The 25614-nt window shown below is 38.6% G+C and overlaps 1 protein-coding gene across 1 annotated transcript in view; it reads left to right on the top strand.

Annotated features, from left to right (window-relative positions):
• Nucleotides 1-25614, top strand: part of LOC122087108 (E3 ubiquitin-protein ligase PRT6-like) — a 38489-nt gene that overhangs the window by 7879 nt on the left and 4996 nt on the right. The window contains exons 4-19 of the mRNA XM_042656106.1: nucleotides 96-236; nucleotides 4891-5134; nucleotides 5217-5963; nucleotides 6428-6622; nucleotides 6775-6870; nucleotides 6952-7469; nucleotides 12585-12636; nucleotides 12750-13383; nucleotides 15961-16154; nucleotides 16270-16811; nucleotides 16963-17067; nucleotides 17234-17300; nucleotides 17608-17685; nucleotides 21712-21780; nucleotides 21961-22060; nucleotides 22535-22671. Coding sequence (XP_042512040.1) covers nucleotides 96-236; nucleotides 4891-5134; nucleotides 5217-5963; nucleotides 6428-6622; nucleotides 6775-6870; nucleotides 6952-7469; nucleotides 12585-12636; nucleotides 12750-13383; nucleotides 15961-16154; nucleotides 16270-16811; nucleotides 16963-17067; nucleotides 17234-17300; nucleotides 17608-17685; nucleotides 21712-21780; nucleotides 21961-22032 — 3754 coding nt within the window. The 3' untranslated portion in view covers nucleotides 22033-22060; nucleotides 22535-22671. The remainder of the gene's footprint in view (nucleotides 1-95; nucleotides 237-4890; nucleotides 5135-5216; nucleotides 5964-6427; nucleotides 6623-6774; nucleotides 6871-6951; nucleotides 7470-12584; nucleotides 12637-12749; nucleotides 13384-15960; nucleotides 16155-16269; nucleotides 16812-16962; nucleotides 17068-17233; nucleotides 17301-17607; nucleotides 17686-21711; nucleotides 21781-21960; nucleotides 22061-22534; nucleotides 22672-25614) is intronic.

Here is a 25614-nt window from a genome sequence, read left to right as displayed (position 1 = left end):
GTGAGTAATGCTTTCTGTGATGCATTTCTTCCATAAACTAGTACTATGGATGGAATTGATTAGATGTATTTCTATTTTGTTGGTTCTTTGCGCAGGTCAGAACAATGTCTAGAGCTTGATCTATTTCTGATGCAGTGCTGTGCTGCATTAGCTCCGCCGGACCTATATGTTAAGAGAATTATAGAATGTTTTGGACTATCAGACTACCTTTCTCTGAATTTGGAACGGCCAGATGAGTATGCATCTTATTAAGCTAGCCTCTTGCTATGGTCTTCGAATATTTTTGTCACATTCATATGTGTGTATTTGGCATAAATTAGACATGCATTGGAACTGGAAGTGTGTTCATATCTATTTTAATGTAGTACCTGCTTTACATCTATTTGGACTGTATTGTTGTTGTTGGAGTTATGGTGATGTTTTAGTAGTCAGGTTTACGTTTGTAATTTCCTATAGTGTTTAGACGTGTTAATGAGTCTTGGAGATATGTAGCATATGTGGTGATGTTTAAGCTGTTAAGTAGCATTATCTTGAGGGGTTCTTTGTTTCTATTTTATAATCTGTAATGACCTTGGTTCTAAATTCCGAAACCTGGTTGAAACCAGGGATTTTTTCTAGGCTATTGCTAGAAATTTTGGTCGAAATTTCCGGAATTTGCTGAAATGTGGGTCGAAAGACTTGAAACCATGGAGGTCAAAATTTCCGAGATTTAGAACTATGGTAATGACTCATGAGTCAAGATTATTATTAATATACTATTACCCCATGGTTTGAGAGCCAGCCAAAACCGTGGGCTTGTTCTTTTCTTCCATACGTGAGCAAGCTTCTTCTCCTTCTTTTCTTCTTCTTCTAATCTGATCCTGGTTATTCAAGTTTGATTTTGTCACATGGTATTAGAGCAATGAAGAAGAAAAAGAAATAAAAAAGAAGGAAAAACCCTAGTTTGTTAAATAAAAAAAAAGTAGGGTTTTCTTGTTGATGAAGGTTGCTTGTATCTATTCTGCCAAGAAGATTGTTGTTCATTATTTATCAAGTGATTAAATCCACTTTCATATCCTGCGGATGGTGCTGTTGCAGTGACTGCACCCTGCAGAAACTTTTCTTGAAGAACACACTCCCCCTGCGTTTGTTATTCTTGTCTTGCATATGATGTTTTTCTACTGCGGATCCTTTTTCTTCTTGCTGGATCTGCTTGCTGAATGAGATACTTCCTGCAGATGATGTTTTAATTCCCTTCCATCTACCAGCTGGCTACCCTGTTTTACGAAAATGTCACAGATCTGGACATTACTGTTTCACAACATCCAACTGTTGGATGACTCAGATTTTTTCAAGGTTACAGTTCTTTGGTTCACACCTTTGACTACGTTTGCAGCCTGATCTGAGTCCCTAACCTGGATATCTGATGATTCCTAAAAAATAGGATCTTCAGCTACTATTTTCTGATCATCACTCATGATCCCACTGTTGGATTTTTCTCAGATTTTGGGTATTTGTTCATTCTTCTAAGGCCTACCTTCGACCTAAATTGGGAATAAATCAAAGCTCTTGATCTCTGTTACAGGAGTTCTCTTCTATTCTGGAAATTCCTGCCCTGCGATATATTTTTTGGCCTTCTGTTCTGCTTGATATGTTGCTGCCTTGCTGGTGACTGCTGCATTGTTCTGGGACCTCTGCTTGTGCCTCTTGAAGGTGTTGGAGAGTATATATTCTGAGTTATTAGCATAATTACTGGTATAATTGGATTCTTTGCAATGGCTATGGCTGATGGACTATTGGGCTTTTCTGTGATCTGGTTATTGTTTCTGCCTTGTTGATTCTATGCTTAAATCTGTTTTTCATGTTTGCTTGGACTTTTGTCCTGTTGCTGGGTATAGTTGCTGAGATTTTATTTGATTTCTGCCCTGCGGATGGTTATGGAGCACTCGATCAGTTTTCACTTGTCAGAGCTGTGAATCTTGATATACGAAATTTTATTTCATTTCTGCTCTATCTTTGGCTTTGTGGTTGCTGATTGTGATCTGAGATTACTTTTTCCCTGTGGTTGTAGACCTGTGCCTTGCGATTGGGACTTTCGTTATGCTAATTGTGATCTGTATGCTTGCTCCTTTCCGTGTCCTGTGAGTTGAAGATTTCCTCCTTTAATTGTGTTGATGATGGCTGCTGGATGCTGCGATAGTTGGTTGTTCTGTGATTGTTGGTCGTTGCTGTGATATTGGGAATATCGTCCTTTCAATTGTTTGTCCATGTGTAATGCTACATGTGAGGGGGAGAATAGTGTAATGTTATGAATTAAGATAGGATGGAGATTTCTCCCTATTGCATTTTCTCTTTGTCTTCTTGTTAAGATTATTTATCTTGCCTTCTGTTTTCTTAGTGAAGATTATTTGAGTCTTCCGTGTGAAGATTATTTGTCTTACTTGAAATTATTTCTCTCTCCTTGCTGGAGATTGTTTGTCTGTCTCCTTATTTGAGATTATTTTCCTGTCTCCCTATTGCAGATAAATTTGTTTTTTGGATGAATAAATAAATTCATTACCAAGCAGGAGAAGAATATACAAGGGGGGATCGGGGGGGGGGGGGAGGAAACAGAAGGGAAAACTCAAACGGCGGGGGGATAGACATTACCAACTAGCCAACCAGGAACATCATTGGGGGGAGGGGGTTGGGGAGGCTATTGCAGATTATTTGTTTGCTTTCTTATTAAAGCTTTGTTATTGTTTTCTTATTGAATCTTCTTATTGAAGATTTGTTACTGTGGATTTATCCTAATGGAAGCTTTCTTCCTGTTGAAGATTACTTCCTATTGTTTGTCTGAAGATCATCTAGATTTCTGGCTCATGACGATGATTTATTCATTTTCCGTGCTGCTATTTTTTTGGAATTTTGCTGTTTGCTGCTATTGTCAGGCTTGTGATATTTTCTACCGCTATATTAGTTATCTAGATTTCTTCTTCATTAAGAATTCTCTGTTGCTGTTGCTGTTTCTGTTGCTGGTGGCAGATATGTTTTGTTGCTGCTGCAACTGGAAGGAAGTTTTTTCTGGGGCTACTGGCTTCTACAACTGTTATTATATATGTTCAAGTTTGCTTCCGTTGATTGAGTTTGTTCTTGTTGTTCCAGGCTGGAGCCTAGAAGATATATATGCTTCAGCTTGGGGGTGGGTGTTTAAGTTATGGTGATGTTTTAGTAGTCATGGACTCATGGTGACGTTTATAAATTTATGGTAGTGTTTAGATATGTGTTGATGAGTCTTAGTGATGTTAGCATACGTGGTGACGCTTAAGCTGTTAAGTAGCATTATCTTGAGTTGTTCTTTGTTTTGATTTGTAATCTGTATTGAATCTTATGAGTCGAGATTATTATAAATAAACTATTACCCCACAATTTGAGTGCCAGCCAAAACCGTGGGCTTGTTCTCTTCTTCCATACGTGAGCAAACTTTTCTCTTCTCTTCTCCTCCTCTTTGCTGTTATTCTTCTTCTTTTAATCTGGTCCTGGTTATTCAAGTTTGATTTTGACACAGTTGTTGTCTGGATGAACTCTGCCAACTTGCTGATAATGAGATCCAAGGTTTAAAGTATCGGTACATATCATACCATATCAGCCGATACATATGTAGGTATTGATACGATATGTAAATATATGATTTCTTTAAAAAAAAGGTTTGAAGATATATAAAATGAAGATGAGTATATGGTGTCTAATTTTAGTTACACCTTAACAAATAATGAAGTGATGAAAATTGATGAGAGGAAGATTCCACGAAGTGATTATTTTAGGTATTTGGGCTCAATCATAAATAAAGAAGGTGATATAGAGGATGGTTTTTCACAGAAAATTAAGATAGGATGGGTGAAGTGGAGAGGTGCGCCTGGAGTGCTGTGGGATCGATGTATTCCTTTAAAACAAAGGAAAATTTTATAGGACAGTCTTACGACTGGCTGTGATGTATGGTGCGGAATGTTGGGCAATTAAGAAGCATGATTTAGATAAACTCAGTGTAGTGGAGGTGAAGTTGCTGAGATGGATGTGTGGCAAAACTAGGAAGGATAACGTAGGAAACTAGGAATAATCATATTAGAGATGATTTGGGAGTAGCACTAATACATGATAAGCTACGATAAAGTCGTTTAAGGTGGCTTGGCCATGTTCAACAGAGGCCTTTGGATGCTCATACAAGGAGGAGTGATTTGATTTAGATTGAAGGAACTAAAAGAGCCAGGGATAGACCTGAAATGACCATAGAAGAAATGGTGATAAAAGACATGCATAGTCTTGGTGCCTGACCACTCCCTCACGTTGTCTTCGCGCCATTACAGCCATGGACCGTGGTGATATGACTGACATGTGAATATTGCACAATGTCTGGTGCCTTGGTCACTGCCTTCTCGTGGCAAATTTATCATTTTTGAATTTTGATAGATTATAATTTACATTTGTCCAGTGGCTAGGTAACTATATTACTATTTCCCTCCAGAACAATTTTTTTTTAAGAAAAGAAGAAACAGGAATACAAGACTTAAATTAGTAAGCTTCTCTTGTGCCCTATTCATGTGACCACTTTTTCCCCCTGAACAAGTATGCAAAAGCTAATGTAAAGTGTTAAATTACTTTCTTTTGAACTAGTGATCCTTTTTTAATCTTTATACTTTTGATGTTTTGAGGTTTTTTGTTGTTGCAATGAATTGGGAAATATCGTTTTTCCGCTGACTTTGGTCTGAGTAGTTTGATCCTTGTTTTGTACCTCACTGTCTTAATGTTGTTTCAATTCAGATTAACTTTGGAGTTACTGTATGAACTAGTATTGAAGAAATTATGGAATATTATTTCATTTGGAGGATCCTATTGAGGAAAATGAATGCTATGAAAATGAACATTGTGTTTCAGGTATGAACCAGTTTTGGTGCAGGAAATGCTTACCCTTATTATACAGATAGTCAAAGAACGACGCTTTTGTGGGTTGTCCATAGCTGAGACCTTGCAAAGAGAGTTGGTTTATAAACTTGCTATTGGAGATGCTACTCATAGTCAGCTAGTGAAATCTCTCCCTCCTGATCTTTCTAAGAGTGATCAGATTCAGAAGATTTTGGATGTTATTGCAGTGTACTCAAATCCATCCGGCATGAAGCAGGTTTGGCTGTTGTTGTAAATATATGTAGAGTCCATCGACTGGTATGAGTCAGAGCAGACATCCTGATATTTCTTCATTTCAGGGGAAGTATTCACTGCGGAAGACATATTGGAAAGAATTGGATTTGTATCACCCTCGGTGGAACTCAAGGGAGTTGCAAATTGCTGAAGAAAGATACATGCGGTTCTGTAATGTTTCCGCTTTGACTAATCAGTTGCCTCGGTGGACAAAGATTTTTTATCCTCTACAAGGAATTGCTAGAATCGCAACTTCCAAGCCAGTCCTACAAATTGTCCGTGCAGTTCTATTCTATGCTGTTTTCACTGAGAAAACTTCTGCATCACGTGCTCCTGATGGAGCAATTCTTACAGTTTTGCACTTACTTTCACTGGCATTAGACATATGCTACTTGCAGAGACAATCTAGTGACAACTCAAGCATGAGTACTTCATTCCTTGAGGAAGATTTGATGCCGGTGCTAGCTTTTGCTGGTGAGGAGATAGATGTTGGAGCCACTGCAGGAATGCATGCATGGAGTCATCAAAGTATGCTGTCACTGCTTGTTTCATTGATGAGGATGCATCATAAAGAAAGTCTCAACAGCTTTGTTGAAGCAGGCAATTGCAACCTCTCTTCTTTGATTGAAGGTTTATTAAAGAGGTTAGCCGAGCTTGATTCTGGCTGTATGACTGAGTTGCAAAGAATTGCACCTGAAGTGGTGTGTCATTTGACAAAGTCCATTCTGGTTACTGATTCTCGTATCTCGGGATCAGCTTCTGAGGCCGAGGAGCGCAAGGCAAAAGCTCGAGAGCGACAGGCTGCCATATTGGTGAGAAATGAATATTGATTTTTCTGTATGCTTTTCAGTTAATGTTCTAAAAATGTTTTTCTTGCAGAGAAGAAAGTGGTGTTTTTCTGCAAATGATTTTCTTTTAGAATTATGAGTTCAGTACATTGAAATTCCATTTGCACTTTTGGTTAGTTTATGATGAAGGCAGTGCTTGCAAATGCTCACATGAAATAGTTATGTCAAACTTGAATGAAGGCATGCAATCCTGAGGATATGGTTTTAAATGTCAATCTTGATTCAGGAGCAAGGTAGATGTCAAGCTTTGCCATCGAGAACTTTGTGGATGTTAACAAATAATCATTATATTCAACACCATGATGATTCATATGCTGAATGTGGACCCATTGGTCTTTCTCTTTTTGTTTCAATTTCGTAAATCATAAGGTCGTCTGAGTGCTTAAGTTTATTTGTTGTACTTTGGCTCACCTTAGTTTGGCATGCAGGAAAAAATGAGAACTGAGCAGTCAAAATTTATGGCAAACCTCAACTCCACAGCAACTGATTTGTTGGATGATTCAAAATCTAAACAAGTATTTGTCCCGGATGATAATCATGTTGTAGATCCAGCCCCAGTTATTTGTTGTCTTTGTCGCGATCCAGATTCTAAGAGTCCTGTTTCTTTCTTGATTCTTCTCCAGGTAAGATGCTTGTTGGTGCAATTTTGTTTTCCCATGCTGCCATATTCAAAGAAAGTTCATCTTTGAATTGTTATAATTGCATAATACTATTTTTGTATTTGCCAAACCAATGGTATATCTATCTAATCTCTTTACACTGTCATTGTGTCAAGAAATCTCAACTTGTGAGTTTTGTTGAGAGAGGCCCCCCATCATGGGAACAAGTTAATCAGTTGGGCAAGGAATGTCCTTCGATCACAACAAACCAGGTAACTGATCTGCAATGCAGAAGCATTGTCTCATCCAGTTTGGAAATGATTTCATCTTCTCACTTATTGTGATTGGTTCAGAATGCAGTTAATGAGTTGGGGCATGATGGGCTACCTGGTGAAGTTGCCGCTATTCTGGACTTTCTGGAGGCCCAACCTCCTGCTGTGAGGGATATTCATCTGCCGAGTACATCAACTGATACAAATCTCAATACATCTTCCTTAGAGATGGTGGAAGAAGGAATCTACCAGTCTATTCAGAGAGATTTGCGTGATAGCATGTTACATACAAGTGTTCTGGATGACAACCAAAAATCTCCTGCTTCGTATGTTGATGAACAGTCAACAGGAAGCAGCAATGCTGAATCTGCTTTGCTCGGAAAATATATAGCATCTCTTTCAAGAGAGACTTTAGAACACCCTTTGGGTTCCAAGATCTCTCTTTCACATAGTGAAAATGCATCTTCAAAGTCCGGTATTTGGTTTGCACCATTTGATGGATTTGGTCCCACGGATTGTGACGGAATTCATATTTCTTCATGTGGGCACGCTGTGCATCAGGAATGTTGTGATCGTTATTTATTATCTCTAAAGGAAAGGTAAATTATCCTGTAAATCCTCTGCTACTTCCCTCAATCATTAGGAGACATTATGGTTAATCACCCTTTGTAAATCCTCTGCTATTTCCCTCAATAATCAGGAGGCAAAAGGGCTGTGAATTTGATGATTTAAGTTATGAAACATTCTCTTCTTTTGAGCCTTGTGGATTCTGTTGGAATACTTGTTTGTATGAGGGTATTATGGGAACTATACATATTAGTGTCCTCTGGGGAATGCAGGAAATTTATTTTTAATTGCTAATAAATTATGTGGAGATAGGATAAAGGTGAATCCTTATTTCATTTTTCTCCCATAACTGGTTCTTCCTCTCTTATTCTTCCCATCTTCTTTCTTCTTCCGTCTTGTGACTATACCGAGCTAGCTTTGAAACTTGGTATCATAGCACTACTGATTTGAGAGTTGATCAAGGGAACTTTCCCTCTTCTTTCAAGCCTTTGAACCCTAGGTTACAGAGGGGTCCAAAGGCTGCTACAACATGAAAGGATTCTAATCTGGATTCAAGAAATTCACCAGAAACAACCAGAGATGGAGTTAGGAGCTGCTAGTGACAAATCGATGGAGGATTTGGGATGAGTAGTGTTGCTGCTAGGTCTTGAAAAAGCCAGGTTTCTCTCCCTGATGGGACTTACTGAGTTGCATACCAGGTCTCCCTATGTTTTCCTAGAGGTCTTCTTTCAAGGACATACAACCTCAGTCTTGGACACTTGGTTATTAGCTGCTGCAACCCCCAACTCTACATGCTGTTTCTTGCCAGCTTAGAGACTGAATGTCTTGTTTCTGCTCTGGTTTTTTTTTGGGGGGGGGGGGATGGATATTGATTCTGATCATCGCCTCATGATGTTTGGAGTCTTAAGTTTCTTCATGATTCTAATGTTCCTTAGTATCTAAAATTATTTCTTCTATTGTTGGGAAGAAGTCTGGGTTGAATGTGGTCTCCCCATCCCTTCCCTAGTTGTTTCTGAAAATATCAGATGTGGTGGTACTAGTAGTTAGTAACCCCAGGCCCCAGCTTTGTTACTCTGGCCAATACAAATGCTTAGATATCTATTGTTAAGTTGGACAATAACTATATAGATTGGGCACATTCTGTGAAATTATCCTCGATTCATGGGAACTTAGGATACGTACTAGAGACATTATAGCTCCTAGTCCTGGTGATCCAATATATCAGAAATGGTACACGTAAAGCTCCACAATGTTGACGTGGCTGATATTTTCTATTAAACCAGAAATTGGTAAGAGGTTGATTCGTAAATCAACGACAAAGGAAATATGGGACTGCTTTCCAAGACATGATTGAGTGGGTGATACTGATTCAGCCAAGGTTTATCTCCTCCTCGAAAAGATTATTGCCATGAAACAGGCCGCTGGTCCATTCTGAGTACCATAAGTACTAGAACTCATTGATTGGCCTATGGGAAGAATATATGATCATTATGGAGATCTCCAGTTATCCAATTCTGAGGATGAAGGAAAGTCTAGGATTTTTTCAAAGGAGCATATGGAGCATATTTTTTTAATCCGTGGAGGTTTGAAGCTAGAATATGAACCAGTTCAAGTTCAGATTTTGTGTAGTCCCTTTGCTGTCATCAAATGAAGTGTGTGGATATCTGCATTGTGAAGAGACAAGGAGACATGCTATGGAGATGACTCCCTTCCTTGAGAAGTATGCATTAGCGTCTGCCTCTTAAATAGGTGGTCGTTTTGGAGGAAAAGGACTTGGAGCTGATCAGTAGGACGACAAGGATAAATTAAAACATGAGCATTATGGACTAGACATACCAAAGAAACATGTTGGGAACTTCATGGTCATCCATCTAGACAGATGGTTGGCAGTTCTTGAGATGGCAGGATCGCAGGATTGGAGGTACTAGTGCTAATATGATTTTTCTATTAATGACCCTTCAGGAAATTGTTCTCCCTCTGAGCCACACACTAATGGTAGCCCTTTTACCAGAGAAAAAAATTGAGACACTTTGATAGGTGATGACAAAGTTGGGCTGTACTTCCACTGTTGCTATCTCTTCATTTGCTTAATGAGGTACCCTAGCTTTTTCCTTACATGCTTCTACATCTACTGCCTCCACTCCCTGGATCATTGATTCAGGTGCAACAGATCATATGCCTGGTATATCTCATTGTTTTGATTCCTACGTTATTTGCACCGGTAGAGATAAAGTTAGGATTGTCGATGGTACCACCCTTTTCTCTATTTCTTGCAACGCTAGTGTGCAAGTTACGTCTTCATTGCCTCTTGATTTAGTTCTTCATATCCCTAACTTTATTAATCTTCTTTTAATCAGTGATAGTACTAAATCCTTGAATTGTACTGCCATCTTCTGGCCTACTATTTTCTTGTTTTGATGATGAAGAGGACAATTGTAGTGTGTGTAAGGACAAAGGGCTTTATCTTCTCAATCTTCTATCATCCTTTTTTAGTATGGCACTATCATATGTTTGTGGGAATAATTATTGTAGTCCCGATGACAATATGATTGAGTGTTATGCTTTGGCATAAACGCTTATGAAATTTGAGTTAATACATTTAGGATTAGAGAAGCTATTTACTTACTCTGGAGGCTCATAAAAAGATTTAGAACTTGCAAGAAGGATCTCCATATGGTCTTTATTTTCCTAAAAAAACCATAAAAAAATCCTTAGAGAGTTAATCTAGCATATACTAGAGAAGAGAAGAGAAGAGTATCGAGTAAATATGTAGATATAATTAAAGATATGTATGAGGACCTGGTGACTAGTGTGAGAACCATGGGAGGGCAAGGAAGTGAACTCCTAATTACAATTGGGCTACACCAAGGATCAAGTTTAAGCCCTTATTTGTTTGCTCTTATCATGGATGATTTAACTAGGAACATTGAAGACGAGGTTTCGTGGTGTATGCTCTTTTTGATAATATTGTTTTGGTGGATGAGACAAAAACATGGATTAACGCTAAGTTGTAGTTTTGGAGATCAACCTCGGAATCAAGAAGTTATAAGATAAGTAAAACCAAGATGGAGTATATGATGTGTAACTTTAGTCATATTACAATGGATAAGGAAGTGGTGAAGATTGACAAGGGAGAGATACCCAAAGTGATCATTTTAGGCATCTGGGGTCAACCATAAATAAAGAAGGTGACATAGAGGATGATGTTTCATAGAGAATTCAAATGGAATAGATGAAGTGGGGAGGTGTTTGGAGTGTTGTGTGACTAACATATTCTCTTAAAGATTAAAGGGAGGTTCTATTGGACAGTCGTTTGACTTGCTGTGATGTATAATGCGAAATGCTAGTCAGTTAAGTGTCATACGGATAATTTATGTGTAGCAGAGATGGGGATGTTGAGATAGATGCGCAGCAAAACTAGGAAGGATAAAGTGGGGAATGCTCATATTAGAGCTGATTTGAGAGTTGCCCCGATTCATGGTAAGCTCCAATAAAGTTGTTTGAGGTGGTATGACCATGTTCAACAGAGGCTTGGGGATGCACCAGTAAGGAAGAGTGATTTGATTTAGATTGAAGGAACTAAAAGACAAGGGGCAGGCCTAAAATGACCATAGGAGAAGTAGTGGGGAAAGACATGCATAGTTTAGGTCTTGTACCAAGTATGACCTCGAATAGATCTGATTGGAGGGCAAGAATCCATGTAGTCGACCCCATTTAGGTTGGATTTTCCTGATTTGTTGTGTTGTATTCCTTTCCTTTTACTTTTACTTTCTTATTCTGTCTTTGATCGGATCGATGTAGCCGACCCCATTTAGTTGGGATAAAGCTGAGTTGTTGTTGTTATATATTTAGGATCAGAGAAAGAGAAGAAGAAGATAAGGGAAAAAGGAGAAGAAAGGAAGGAGAGAGAGCGCAATCCATGGTTTGTGCTAAGCTTCTCCAACTGTGGGCAGTATATTGTATTTATAATAAAGTCAATTAGTTACAAAGGCTGTAATGCCCCCTACTTACATTAAAGCAACACTACTAAACAATATTACAATACCCAAACATCACCACGAGTCACATGAACCTCGATACCACCACAACTTACTTATAATGTCACCACTAAAACAAACACCACCATACTACTGTCACCATATTTTCAACACTCCCCTTCAAGCTGGAGCATAACTATATCCTAGGCTCCAGATTGGAACAGCAAGAGCAAACATAAACTGGAGAACAAACTTGAGGAGACGCAATCATAGAACCCGTCGGTCAGCAATAACAGAACCATGGAAAAATCATCTTTCAGGCACATCACAAACACAAGCATCCCAATCACAAGCAGCAACAGTAGAGAAAAATCTCGTGTTGAATATTGGTTTGACAACAAGCTTACTCACCCCCAACCCCCCTTCTTGTGGGAGGGGATCACTTTTCATATTCAATGAATGTGCTTGCTATTCTATCTTTTAGATGGATTCCAGATTTCATCTTATTAGGGTGCTTTATTCCCGTTTAGAGACTGAATTTATGTTTTCCTTAAAAGGTTTTTAGGAGACCAATAGGGTCCTCTTTATGATGCCTTATTCAAGTCTGATAAAAAACTGTCTGGGTGGTTCAGGTTTCTTGGTTTTGGGAATTTTTCATTTGTGAACCTAACTTCTTCCCAAGGGATTGGGTTTCTGGTTAATTGGTCCAACCGGCTGGCTGGTATGGTTTAATGTCATGTTTAGTAACCATATAGACTGGCATTTTTTCTTTATTTTTTAGACATACATTTAAGGGAGAAAGAACCCTGCCAGTCTAGTGTTACCTATGCCTATACACTGGCGGTCGTGAAAAGACCACACTGCCCCCAACCCTTGCGCTGAAGGTGCTCCGGCGCACCCTCCCATTGGCCCTGCACACTAGTGTTGCCTACAGCAGACTGGCAGGGTTCTTCCTCCTGACATTTAAATATGCAAACATCTTATAAAATCTGTATGTGCAGAATTTTGTTATTCATCAAGTGCATTGTTTCACATATGGGTTTTACTTTCTTTTAACTGACGAAGAAAGATCCATTTATATAAATGCAGATGTTATGTATATAAATTCTAATATATTGTACTTATATGGAGTGTGAGGTCTAAAGATTGTAGTTTTTACTGTTTATGCAGACACAATAGGAGAATTGTTTTTGAAGGAGGTCACATTGTGGATCCAGATCAGGTGAAGATTTTATCCTCTGTTTTTGGGTTCCTTTTTTCTTCTTATTTCATTATTCCTGGTAGTAAGTGAATACAATTGCCTATCCTATTTGTCATCTTCTATTTTCTTTTCAGGGGGAGTTCCTTTGTCCAGTGTGTCGCAGACTTGCAAATTCAGCCCTGCCTGATTATTCCGGTAATATTAGGAAACAGAGAATGCCTGCAGACCTTTGTTCAACACTAACTTTTGGCTCTTCAAGCACGTCAAATTCAGAAGTTACTGTGCTTTATCTTCGCCAAGCCCTAGCTCTCCTTCAAAGTACTGCTAATATGGTTGGGAAGGGTGGGCTTCTGAAAGCCTTCTCTTTGCAGCGTAACAAGAGAATGAGACATACTCTTGAACCTGTCTTTCGTACACTTTCTAAATTGTACTTTGCAGACACACATGAAAATTTTACAGCATCAGGTAGGCTAAGCCATTCTATGGTTCTCTGGGATACCCTTAGGTACTCCCTCATATCAACAGAAATTGCTGCACGTGGTCGAAGATCTTATACGTGCAGAGGAGATTCGATTTCTGGTTTATATAAGGGGCTTGAATCTTCCAATGGATTTATTTTGTCATTGTTGCTTCAAGTTGTCCAGAGTACGCAAAGTGAGGATTCTGTTCAGGTGCTGCCTAGGTTTAGAGGCATTCAACTTTTGGCAGAGTCTATTTGTTCTGGCGTGTCTATGGATGAAGTTGCCTCTGGCACTGGTGGTCAAAGAGGCAAGCTATTTTCTAATTCTCTCCTTAACTTCGCTCTTTTATTTTAGGAGGTGATGTTTAAACTTTGCTTCTCTGATTCATAGATCATGTGTATTCACACTTTAGAGTCTATAGGCATGTACTTAGGTTAAATATTGCTTAATACTGTAACCAGTGGCAATCTCAGCGTGTAGCCCTTGAACTTTTCTCTACCAAATGCTCAAAGTAGCATAAATAACCAGGTTGTGAAATTAGAAGTATGCATTTTGTTTCTATTCCATTATAACTAGAAGCACTTGTATAGCTTCCGGAAGTGTCTGGTAATCTGAAAGTGCTTTGACGCATAGCATATCAGTACCTGATTATTAGTTTATTACTTATTCTGATAAGAGTACCATCCTGAGCTATTTCAATTTCAGATATGCAGTTCAATCATGCATAGTGATTTATGTTTCCAACTAGATATGCTGTTAAACCATGTCATGTGATTTGTGTTATCAACTATTACCCAGCACTCGGGTTTCCATTGACATTGGGGTGGGGCATTTGCCCTTTTTAAAGTTTTAATAAAGTAAGAAGAATATGAAGATGAAGGAGAAAAAGAACAGTAGGAGCAGGAGTGGTGGGAACCTTACCTATCCATTTTCCCCATCTCAAAAGGTGCATTGAGGAGGAGGTCTTGAAGTGTACCTGTTCACTCTGTTTCTTAGTATGGCACTATGGCATCCCATGTCCTTGTTAGAATAGTATTGTGTAAGGTTATTAGGGTATACATGGAACTTTATGTGTTTATGTTTTTAGTTGTAAAGGGCATACTTGTAATTTTCTACTCACATATAAATAGTGATACTATGTCGGTCACTAATGAACAGTCCCCCCCCCCCCCCCCCCCCCCACACACACACAAATCTTCTTCTTTTCTCTTTTCCTTCTACCTCGACCAACTGGAACTGGTTCTCCATCTTACTATTTTTGGTCCTCACCTAACATATTTAGTGTACAACTCTTAACTCTTGTTGGATTCTAATTTTGTTAAGGATAGAAGTTGATTAGACAATGACTAGACCGTCTAGGTTCATTTTATGTTAGGATAAGGCTTGTGACTCAACCTTACCTAACATATCATATTTGTATTTGTCATCCTCTTTATAAATAAAGAACGCTTCTGTCATTCTAGACAAGCCAATCTATTCTCTCAATCCCTTCTTCTTAACTGATTCTGTCACACACATCCATGTAACCTAGGGTTTCAAGAGGGCACTTGTAAAAATGTATTTCTATTTTCCTTGATAGCGATTCGGTTTTCAGTATGGATGTCATTTATTCATCTGCTGATTTGCTACAGTGACCTGGGCCAGATGTTTAGTTGTGTCATCTTTGCTGTTTTTCAGTTTGAGAAGTCAATAAATAAATCTGGATTGTGGAAGAAGTTAATTTTTGTACCTCTCTAATTTAGGTGTTTTTGTATGTGTAAATTTTAAAGTTGATCTTGTAAGAGATGATTTGGTCATCTGCAGTACTACTTACGTGAGACGTGGAGTGTGTGTTGGCTTGTTATCCTTCATATATGGTTCCATAGGTCAACGATGCTGACATTTTGGTGAATAAGAGTTTTTTAGTTTCTCTTGGGTTTGGACTATCAACTATGTCGATTTGTTGTAACATTATTTAGTATGATATGATTACGTTGAAAGAGGGTGGACCTTATGGTAAGGTTGCGCCATTGCGATCTAGTGGTTGCGGGTCCGAGTCAGGAAACCACTTTTCTACGGGGGTAAGGTTGTGTGCATTATGACCCTCCTTGGACTCTGCAATGGTGGGATCCTTGTGCACTGGGTACGGCTTTTTTTTCCTTTTAATGATCACATAGAAGGTGTCCTACATTTTCTAACTGAACTCTGGCTGTATGCTGGAGAAAACATGCAGTTTCGACCAAGATATCTCGGTATCATAGGTTTCCGAGATGGGTCAAAACCATGTGAAGCCTGGATCGTATTTGTGGATGAGCGAAACCTTGCTACGAAGATACTTGTAGGGCTCTATGAACGTCCATTATGCCATTTGATCTTGATAGTAAGTAAATAATAAAAGGGCATACCTAGTGCACGAGGCTCCCACCACTGCGGGGTCTGAGGAGGGTCATAATGTACCGCCCGACCTTACCCCTTGCTTTGCAGAGAGACTGTTTCCTGACTTGAACCCGTGACCACTATGTCACAATGGAGCAATCTTACCATTGATATTAACTAATACTTCTAAATTCTTGTATCGTGAAACATGTATCCTTTCATAATTGAGTCCAATACAACAAAAAAATTGAAAACAAAACCATAACCAAAATATATCGAACCAACATCATTATTAATGTGACTGCAGTAGGTCGAGGACATGTGCTGCATATAATTAGATTGTGCTTCTCCATTGCAATTCTACTGCCGAATAAAGTTAGATTGCTCATGTAAACTTGCAAAGGCAATCAATAACCCCCACTCCCCCACCACCCCCACCACCCCCCCAAAAAAAAAAAAAAAAAAAAAGAAGAAGAAGAAGAAGAAAAAAGTCACCTTGTTTACATCTCATTGGCACCATGCTTGACAGGTGAAAAACATGTTGAAAAGAGAGTAATATATCCTGACATCCAGTTTTGGAAACGAGCTGCTGATCCCGTCATTGCTCATGATCCTTTTTCTTCACTGATGTTGGTGCTGTTTTGTCTTCCATGTCCATTTCAATCATCCGTGGAGTCTTTCTTACCTCTTGTGCATCTCTTCTATATTGTGTGTGTAATTCAGGTACCTACTGGAATTCAGAATTCATTCTTTGAAGGAATTTATTTGGGAAAAGTTTGAGTGTTGCTTAAATTTTCTTCCCGCCTGATTCTCCTCCTTTTCGTGCATTGCATTTCAGGCTGTAATTACATCCCACGGGAGACGTGAACTCGATCTCACCAAGTTACCATTTAGTGATTGCCCAATTATTGATATATGCAATATTATTGGAGAATGTGTAGTTGCTCGGGAGTATTTTGTTACCAACTATATTGATTCTTCATGCCAACCAAAAAATATGATTCGTAGATTTACTTTTCCTTATTTACGAAGGTGTGCGTTATTGTGGAAATTGCTGAGTTCTTCAATGTCAACGCCATTTTGTGACAAATCTCATGTATGGGATAGGTCATCCCTTCACACAGACAGTGTGATATGGGAAAGAACCTGTGATTTATCAATGGAGCTTAAAGAAATTGAACAGCTAGAGAACATGTTCAAGATTCCATCTCTGGATGTTGTTCTCAAGGATGAGTTATTGCATTCTTTAGTATTAAGATGGTTTAATCATTTCTTCAAGGTGTTTGAGGTTCGGAGTTACGGGCGTGCTTTGCACTCTACTCTGGCAGTTCCATTCATGTTGATGCATCTACCCCATCTTTACCAGGATCTTTTGCAGAGGTATGTTTTCTACTTTCCCTCCACAAATTTGGAGGACTCCCTTCACTTTTTTTTTTTTTTTGGTTGGGGGAATTCGTTAACTGGTGTAGAAACCCTCTTTACTGTTTTCTTCAAAGTTTAAAGTCTTTCAATAAATTATTTGCTTCATCAGGTATATAAAGCAACAGTGCCCTGACTGCAAAGCTGTCCAGCGTGAGCCAGTGTTATGCTTGCTTTGTGGTAGATTATGCTCTCCAACTTGGAAATCATGCTGCAGGTTTCATATACAATTCCTCGTTCTTGATTATTATTCCTTTTCTATTTCTCAATGTTGTATATTAGTAGTTGGTTCTCTATGGCTGGTTTATGTTCGGCTAAGACTTGAGCCAAACATGCAACTTTGACATTTGTTACTAATATGTTTGTCACTAACACTCTTAAAGAGAAAGCAGCTGCCAAACTCATGCAATGGCCTGTGGTGCTGGTATTGGAGTGTTCCTATTGATCAAGGTATGGTTGGTGCTCCTCAACATTATATATATATATATATATGGTATGGTTGGTGCTTCTCAACATTATATATATATATATATATTGTGCAAACTCTTTTTTTATTCATTTTTTCCCTGGAAGGGGCTGTTCTGGAGCCTGTAAGTTTTTCCCAGCCCAGGGATTTGCCTAACCTTGTGTTTTGAAATTTGAACTTGGGTGGTTCACCACCCACTAGTCAAATTTTTTTAATATTGAACTTCCCTGAAAGGCGCTTTCTTCCTCCCTCCCACTTCCACTGAAAAAATGATGATTTTAATTGTGACAGAGAACCACAATCTTGTTACAAAGATCAGCCCGTCAGTCACCTTGGCCTTCTCCCTACTTGGATGCCTTCGGTGAAGAGGTATATATATGCATTGCTCAGTCACAATAGTTTAGTGATAATCTCCTAGAATGGTAGAAATGCTTCTTATCAATCATATTCAGCTTTTAGTTCCTGATGCCATAAATTGACGAGTTTTTATAAGTCGTCATTTAATGGTAAAAATTATTAACAATGCATTGGATAAATTTTCTACTTGATATTAAGATCTCATATTTATGTGCCACTCAATGTCACAACCGAAACCCAGATACAAGTAAGGGTTCAGCCCTCACAGGCGCTGATGAAACGATTGATAAATATTGACAAAACCAACCATAACCCAACCATAAGCTAATGCATCAAATTTTTGAGTCTTAACCAAAATAATCAAACCATTGTCATTAACCTCAAACCTCAAATTTCTCCTACTGGTGGTAGTCTAAGGTATGTCCCAAATTAAAACCTCAAAATTTAATTTATCGGGGTTTACATCAAGTTGTAAAAACGGAAAACTATAAATAAAAGTAATCTACGAGTCACCCTTGAACACTGCACCAAAGCACGCCTCCATCTCATTCCTCTGTGATGTTATAAAATAAGGGTTGAGCTCGACAACCTAGTAAGAAAGAATATAGTAAGGGCACCACACAAGATCAATAAAAAGCACAAAGATCTAAACAAAACTTCTAGTTTTCCCAGTAAAACACTTTCACTTGATTTCTCTCTTTATCTCTTTGGCTGGTAGGGAAGTAGGCTGCCACTGCCCATACTTTGAGAGGGAAAACGGCCCCCCTTACAAATCATACAATCACACTGTCGTCACAACCTCAATGACTAAATATATATGCCACTGATAACTCATTTATGTACAATGGGTTTTTTTTTCCGCTGCTCCATGAAACACACTACCTCTCGGGTGGCAATTACTCTCCATTGTAACGAGACAGTCTATTTATCCTAAAACACTTTTTCATATCACACCTTTACTTTCACAAAATCCCAATTTACAAAATCTCACTTCTTAAACTGATGCGGATCCAGATTCCAATGACTGAATCGGATCGCTTAGGGCCTAAAAAATGACTAGAAATCTCAAATTTAATGGTTGAGGGGTATTCTTGTAATTTCAGAAACAAGCAGGGCTTTAAAAGTAATTAGATGGCAGCTAGGTAGTTTTAGAACTGAAAATTAAACATAAGGGCTTTATTCTGGGATTTTAAAGAAAATAGGTTAAAAGAGTGTAAATAAAGGAATCATCATCTTCAACCTTAGGTAACGTTAGAGAACAAGACGTTAGAAACGAAACCTCTTGCTGGCTTCGATCGGCAGAGCTCTCTCAATTGTAATCCAATCAAACTGAAACTTTGGGAGAGGGATTGGAACTCAGATTGCTCTTGATTACAACCAGTATTAGTTCAGAAGGAGAAGCTACAGCCTCGGGGAGGATCCTGCGACCCGAACCTGCTGGAGGACTCAAATCTGAGTTCTGGTTTTCAGATGTTATATCCGCTGACTCGCAAAAGCTTGGGATGGAAGCTAGGGTTTAAATCGCCCCAAGGGGAAGCACATCTGCCCCAAATTTTAGGTTGATAGCCGTAGAAACGAAGGAGTTCAAACTCCTTCACTGGCTGCCAGTATTGCCTGGACTGAACCAGAAAAAAGAACAAGCACACCAGAAAAGAAGAAGAATAATAGAAGGAAAAGAAAATAGGGGAAAAGAAGCAGATGAGAAGAGAAAAAATCAGACTAATACAGAGGAAGAAAAAAGAATATCAGAGAGAAAAAAAGGGGAAGACAGAGAGAATCGGCAGCCATGGTTTCAAAACCAAGAAAAAAAAAAACCTTCAAATTTCTATTCTTCAAAATCTAAAACTGAACTTCTCCATCGTTTACATGTTCAATATAAAGGAAAAAAAATCAAACAATTAATGAAAACTACTTGAAAGGAAACTATTCTAAAATTAGAAGCTAGCTAATTTAAAAAGAAATTATTTCTAAAACAAAAGAAAATCAAATCAAAAGATATTGTTTTTTTTTCTAAGTCCATCATGCATCTGCATCATAAACACATGAGAAAACACAGGTAAAACAGTTAAGCAAATATCAAAATCACTCCCACAATTATACATCACACAAATAATATTCATCATCACTAGCTTTAATCACTTTCATAATCACATGTCTCACATAAACACAATTCAAGTAAGCATCTATCAATATATCTTAACAGTAACAAGCAATATCAGTTCACACTCAGACAATCATACCATACACCTGTGATGTGATTCGACTAATTCACTTACCTCAGCTTGCACATGTACTACTTCGACCCTCCGAGATTTGAATGCTTAATTTAATCACAACTGGCAATTAGGTACACCTTCTATTAATCTCATAATCCAAAAACTAGTTCAATATCTCACTTTCCTCCAAAAGTCAACAAGTCAGCCCAAAAAGTCAACCTTCTCAAACGAAGGTCAAACTCTAGCACGGCATGAGAATGAATGACTGGGTTATTTGTGAGTAATTAGAGAACCTCAAACATAGGAAGAAATTTCCAGATTTCAGTAAAACTGAAATTAAACCCAAGAAGTTGCTCCCCAGATTCGGATTTAAATCTCCTGGGGTAGCTCTACTAACCACCAAAATATGATTACAAACTAACGCCTGGATTAAAAGTAATTAGAGGAATAAAAATTCTTGAATCAAGAATTACAAAGAATAGATGACCAGATTGAGGAGAAATCAATTTAGACTAAACCAGATGGATGGATGGATGGGGCTGAAACTCAAATCAAGTTCAGTAAAGATATAGGAGAATAGTGGCTGAAAATTGGAAATTGATCCAATGGTTGGATCTGAAGTTACAGATTAATCCTTGTAATGCTTGGGGAAGGGTATTTCAGTCAAATCTCAAATCAAATTAGTAATCAGAATACCAGAGTCATTATTCCCAATCAAAGCTGGTATGAGGGATTAGATCTCAGCAATGATAACTGAACAGGATAAACAAATCGATTCTGTAACCAGAACTGCGGAAATTCAGAACCAGGAGATAAAGGGCAGAATTGGAAATATGAGGATATCTCCAGAACTGACCGTCAGAATTGTTAAGTTCCAATCTAGGGTAGATGAATATGTGTTCAAAATTTCAGATCGATTGGATGGCTAAATTGCTTAATCTAAAAAAAACCTTATATCCAACCTTCTAGAAACTGAAATCTTAAGTGAAGAACTTGAAGAATTATACTTACTTGTTAATGGTAGAAATCAGATTTGATACTTACTTGCAAGAAGGTTGTAATGTGTTTGAATTCTTGGATTTCTATAGGTTGAAGAAGCTCTACAATTCTCTCTCTCTCTCTCTCTCTCTCTCTCTCTCTCTCTCTCTCTTTAATTAACTACCCTAACATCCTAGATCCTAGACTGCACGATTTTGACTTATGCTATGGTGGGAGCCTGGGCTTATTTAAAAAGAATATTTTAATTACTGCATTTATTCCCCCCTTTGTGTCTCACAAGGTTTGAACCCAAGACCCTTTACTAAGGTCACAACCACAAAGCTAACCCCTTTAGTTATTAATTATAGCCACAAATCAAATATATAAAGAAAATTAAACAATCAACGTAGATGAAAATTTATCCCCTAAGGTTTCAAATTTCTGGGGCATTAGACAATGTAATATATACGAGCAAATGATTGAGAAGTTGGTTTCCCCTCTTTTATTGTACAAAATCAACTTACGACATGTGAATCTTTTACGAATGCTTGAATTTATGTTTTTATGCATTATGTCATTCATCTGACCTAGTCCCTAGCAGGTGGGAGCCTGGAACAGAGTTGACTGAGTTTTGCATCTGTATATGAATTTTGCATCAAAGTTTCAGTATAAAATTCATGACAAAATGGCACTTCCAGACATGGTATTGATGTCAATATGTTCTGAGATCACATGTTTGCAATCAAAAGCTTTTCCTACTTCAAAGATGTACTGAAATATGAGTTGTTTTGTTAGCTCTGTTTGCTGACTTCTTGGCTGTGAAACTAATTATTCTATATCACAGGATACTGAAATGCATAGAGGGAAGCCATTGTATTTGAGTGAGGAACGCTATGCTGCTCTTACTCATATGGTGAGTAATGGGCCTTTTCACCTTGTACGTTTGTGTGCTTAATTTTATGTAATGATTTTCGAGTGCAAGTTGAGAACATCATTTAATCTTGGTTGACTAGAAAGCTCTTTTGCTTATATGGTTTCTATTGATTATTTTTTTTTGCAATTATATATTCATGGTTTTTATCTTGTATACCAGGTGGCATCCCATGGTCTTGATCGAAGTTCTGAAGTTCTTTGTCAAACAACTATTGACTCACTGCTGATTTAGATTAGAACTTATATTTACAGTTGTGAAGGCAAGTCTTCTGCTTTCCTTGAACTAGATTGCCTACTGATTGTTGGTGTTTTACAATTTTCCAACATGGCGGGAGTTGTATTGGCCAATGTGATAGAGGATCCCAAGTGTGGGGTCCCACGTCAATTGGTAAAATTTCAATCCAAAATGTGCAGAGAAAGTGGCTGAAATTACAAAGATGTCTTAATCTATTTTTAAGTCCCTTACTCATTTTAGGCTGAGATGGGTGCAGGGTCCTCTCACATCCCGTGGACCCACCAAGCACTATACTTCAAGGAGCTCCCATATGTTAACTTGCCCCTGTCCCAACCATAGTTGTCAAGCCCCTTTTAGGTGACCCAAGGCGTTGGAGGAGGCCTGGACGCAAGTGACACCTTGACAACAATGGTCCACCTCCAACCCCCTGGGGCACAAAAAAATGACTTTGTTGACAAGTTGTTCTGAATGTTTCAAATAATGGGACCTCTTGTTTCAGATTGATGTCAGAAGAATGAAAAATAATCTCCAGGTGCAAAACCATCTCTACTTGTCCATATGTATTTGAAAAGCGTTTCCTTAATTGAGGTGGGAACATATTGAAGTTTTGCGGTGCTTATTGTGCATTTCATTCAGGTCAGTATGCTAACCTAGCAGTTTCAGTGTTTCCTTTCTCATCTGTCTATTTGTTAGTTTGTTATTGTTAGAATTGTGTCAGATGCTGTATATTTACTCTTGCCAATTCCTCTTGAAAAGATAAGGGGTACTTTTTTTAGCGTAGAAGGGAAATATCAATATAGAAACAAATCTTTACAAATTCCAATCAGAAGTCTATTACTCCAAAGGGAGATTGTTGTAAAAATTTGTTTTGTTCAAACCAAAGGGATCACACTATACAGAAGCTTTCTTTAGACAACATCATAGGTATGCTGAGAGCCTGCATATTCCTGCCATATTAGGTGCTCCATGGATGAAATGGAAATCAGGATCTGGTTCCTGTTCTGTTCTACCCATAGTTTCCTCCCACCTCTGATGTAGCAGCGCTACGATGGATCGACCCAAATCCTCTCCAAAACCCAGACCAAAAACCAAATCCAATTTGGGATCAAAGTTACTGATTTGGGTTCAAGGTTATTGGAATATTCTAGGATTTTATTTTATTTGTAATATTTTATTTTAGGTAGTTTCCAGATAGGTAACGAGTTTCCAATTTGAGTCCTTTGTTTTAAATTCTGTTAGTCTAGATTTTAGGATATTTTATCTTTATTTTAGTCTTTGAATTTAATTAGGAAGCTGTAATTTTGGTTTATTATAAATTAGGCATGTAACCAAATTATGGGAATAATGAATGAAGAATGAATTAAGTTTGAGTATTGCCTTCGTGGCTGCCTTCCTCCTCCCCCCTCCCTTCCTTCTTTGAGATCTCTTCCTTACCCTTCTCTCCCTTAATTCCTCCTTGTCCAGGGAGACAACCCCCCCCCCCCCCCCTTTTCTTCTTCTTCCCTGCGATCTCCCTATCTCCCCTCTTCTCCTGTCTGTCTTTCTTTCCCCTAGTTCTTTATTCTTTTTCTGGTTCTGTTCCTTCGATCTTAGCAGTCCAGCAAGGGAGGTACTGAACCCCCCCCCCCTTGACTCTCCACCTTTCCATCTCAGATTCTAGGAACTGAGCCGATACCCAAGGGCGACCCAGGTTGCCAAATCTCGGACCCGTTAGTTCCCTGAACTGGGATTTCTAAATGGGTCCCCTGAACTGGGATTTCTAACCTGAAATCAGGTCTGGTTCTTCCTATCGCCAACAGCAGTTCCAGGTAATTTTCTTTTATGATTCAAGCACTGTTTCAGTGGATTATTACTTGGGCTGCATGAAGGAATGGGCTGCGAATCTGCTTCCAAAATCAGGGCTCAAATCGATCTTGCTTGAGGGATTTTTGTTGTTCAAACTCTTCCTCTCCTGCTGGTTCTGCCGCCTGTAATCCCTTTCCTAGGTTGGAGATGACTTATGTTCTTCTCCCTTAATTAGGTAATTAATGCCCTTAGCCCCATCATTCAGATTGCCCTTTCTTTCCTTATTATTTTACACCTTGCCATTGAATTCTGTCCATTCCATTCCAAAATTGCCCTCTCTCACCATATGATTCCCCCCTTCTTTCTTTTACTTTCCCATATTAATGCCCCTCTCTTTCTCCTCTTTATCACAGCCTGCCATTGAGTCCTTCCCCTTCCTAGTTTACCCCTAGCAAATACAGCTAAACCCTTCCATAACCTTTGTCCTTTAATTACCTTTAGTTCCAATTCTGACCTGAGCAATAAATCAAATTCCCACTTTTGCCCACACTTCTGAACCGACCCACTTAAACATTAGGAATTTCTGGTTATTTACAAGAGTGCCATTCCACCCTTACGAACGTTAGTCTATTTACTGCTTTGCCACTTAATCTTAGACCTGAATTACTCAAGTTCTTAAGTGGACCCACAGCCATCTTAGTTGGGTCTTTTGGGGGCCACCGGCCCCGTATTACTTGGTATCAGAGGAAATTTTCTGTCAACTCCTCTACTCCAATGGTTGCTTACACCACCCCCTCATCTAAACAGTGGACTCGGCTACTTCAACAAAATGAAGAAATCTTGAAAGCTAGTCAAGAGATGCTTAGAGCTTCCATGCAGAGTTGATTGCTAGGACAGACAAGGAAGCACAAGTTGTTACTCTCCAGGTCATTGCCACTAGACTTACTGCCATAGAGACACATTCTGAACCCAGAAGGAAACAAGGTCACGTTATTCATGACACTGCGACGCCGCCTCAGGAACCATGCTCTCATCAACGGAATGAAGAAGCCTTGAAAACTCTCCAAGCTAATCTAGAAGTGCTTAAAGCTTGCCCATTTAGAGGCCATTACAAAAAGCTTTGCTACCGTTGTTAAAGATGAACTGGATGATTCGATGAAGATTGCATCTGAAGAACTGATCGATGACCCTATTTTAGTTGTGAAGCTCCACCATCCGATTCTAATCAAAGTTATATCATTTGTTGACAACCATCTGGAGATCGTGACTGCTGATCGTGTGATGTGTTGGATCTTTACTCCACCAAAGCCATTGATCGAGGGTGCTGATCGAGTGGTGGTGTTTCTCTCCTATAAAACTCGTGGACAAGTTTTTCTAAACATCAAGGGAATTGATGTAGCAGCTCTATGATGGATCGACCCAAATCCACTCCAAACCAAAGACCAAATCCAATTTGGGATCAAAGTTACTGATTTGGGTTCAAGGTTATTGGAATATTCTAGGATTTTATTTTATTTGTAATGTTTTATTGTAGGTAGTTTCCAGATAGGTAACGAGTTTCCAATTTGAGTCCTCCTTTGTTTTAAATTCTGTTAGTCTAGATTTTAGGAAATTTTATCTTTATTTTAGTCTTTGAATTTAATTAGGAAGCTGTAATTTTGGTTTATTATAAATTAGGCATGTAACAAAATTATGGGAATAATTAATGAAGAATGAATTAAGTTTGAGTATTGCCTGCATGGCTGCCTTCCTCCCCCCCCCTCTCTCCTCCCTTCCTTCTTTGAGATCTCTTCC

This window comes from Macadamia integrifolia, chromosome 8 (genome assembly GCF_013358625.1).
Source record: "Macadamia integrifolia cultivar HAES 741 chromosome 8, SCU_Mint_v3, whole genome shotgun sequence".
Taxonomy (NCBI): Eukaryota; Viridiplantae; Streptophyta; class Magnoliopsida; order Proteales; family Proteaceae; genus Macadamia; species Macadamia integrifolia.
The sequence above is the reverse complement of the archived record's forward strand: the minus strand, read 5'-3'. Positions and strand labels throughout refer to the sequence as shown.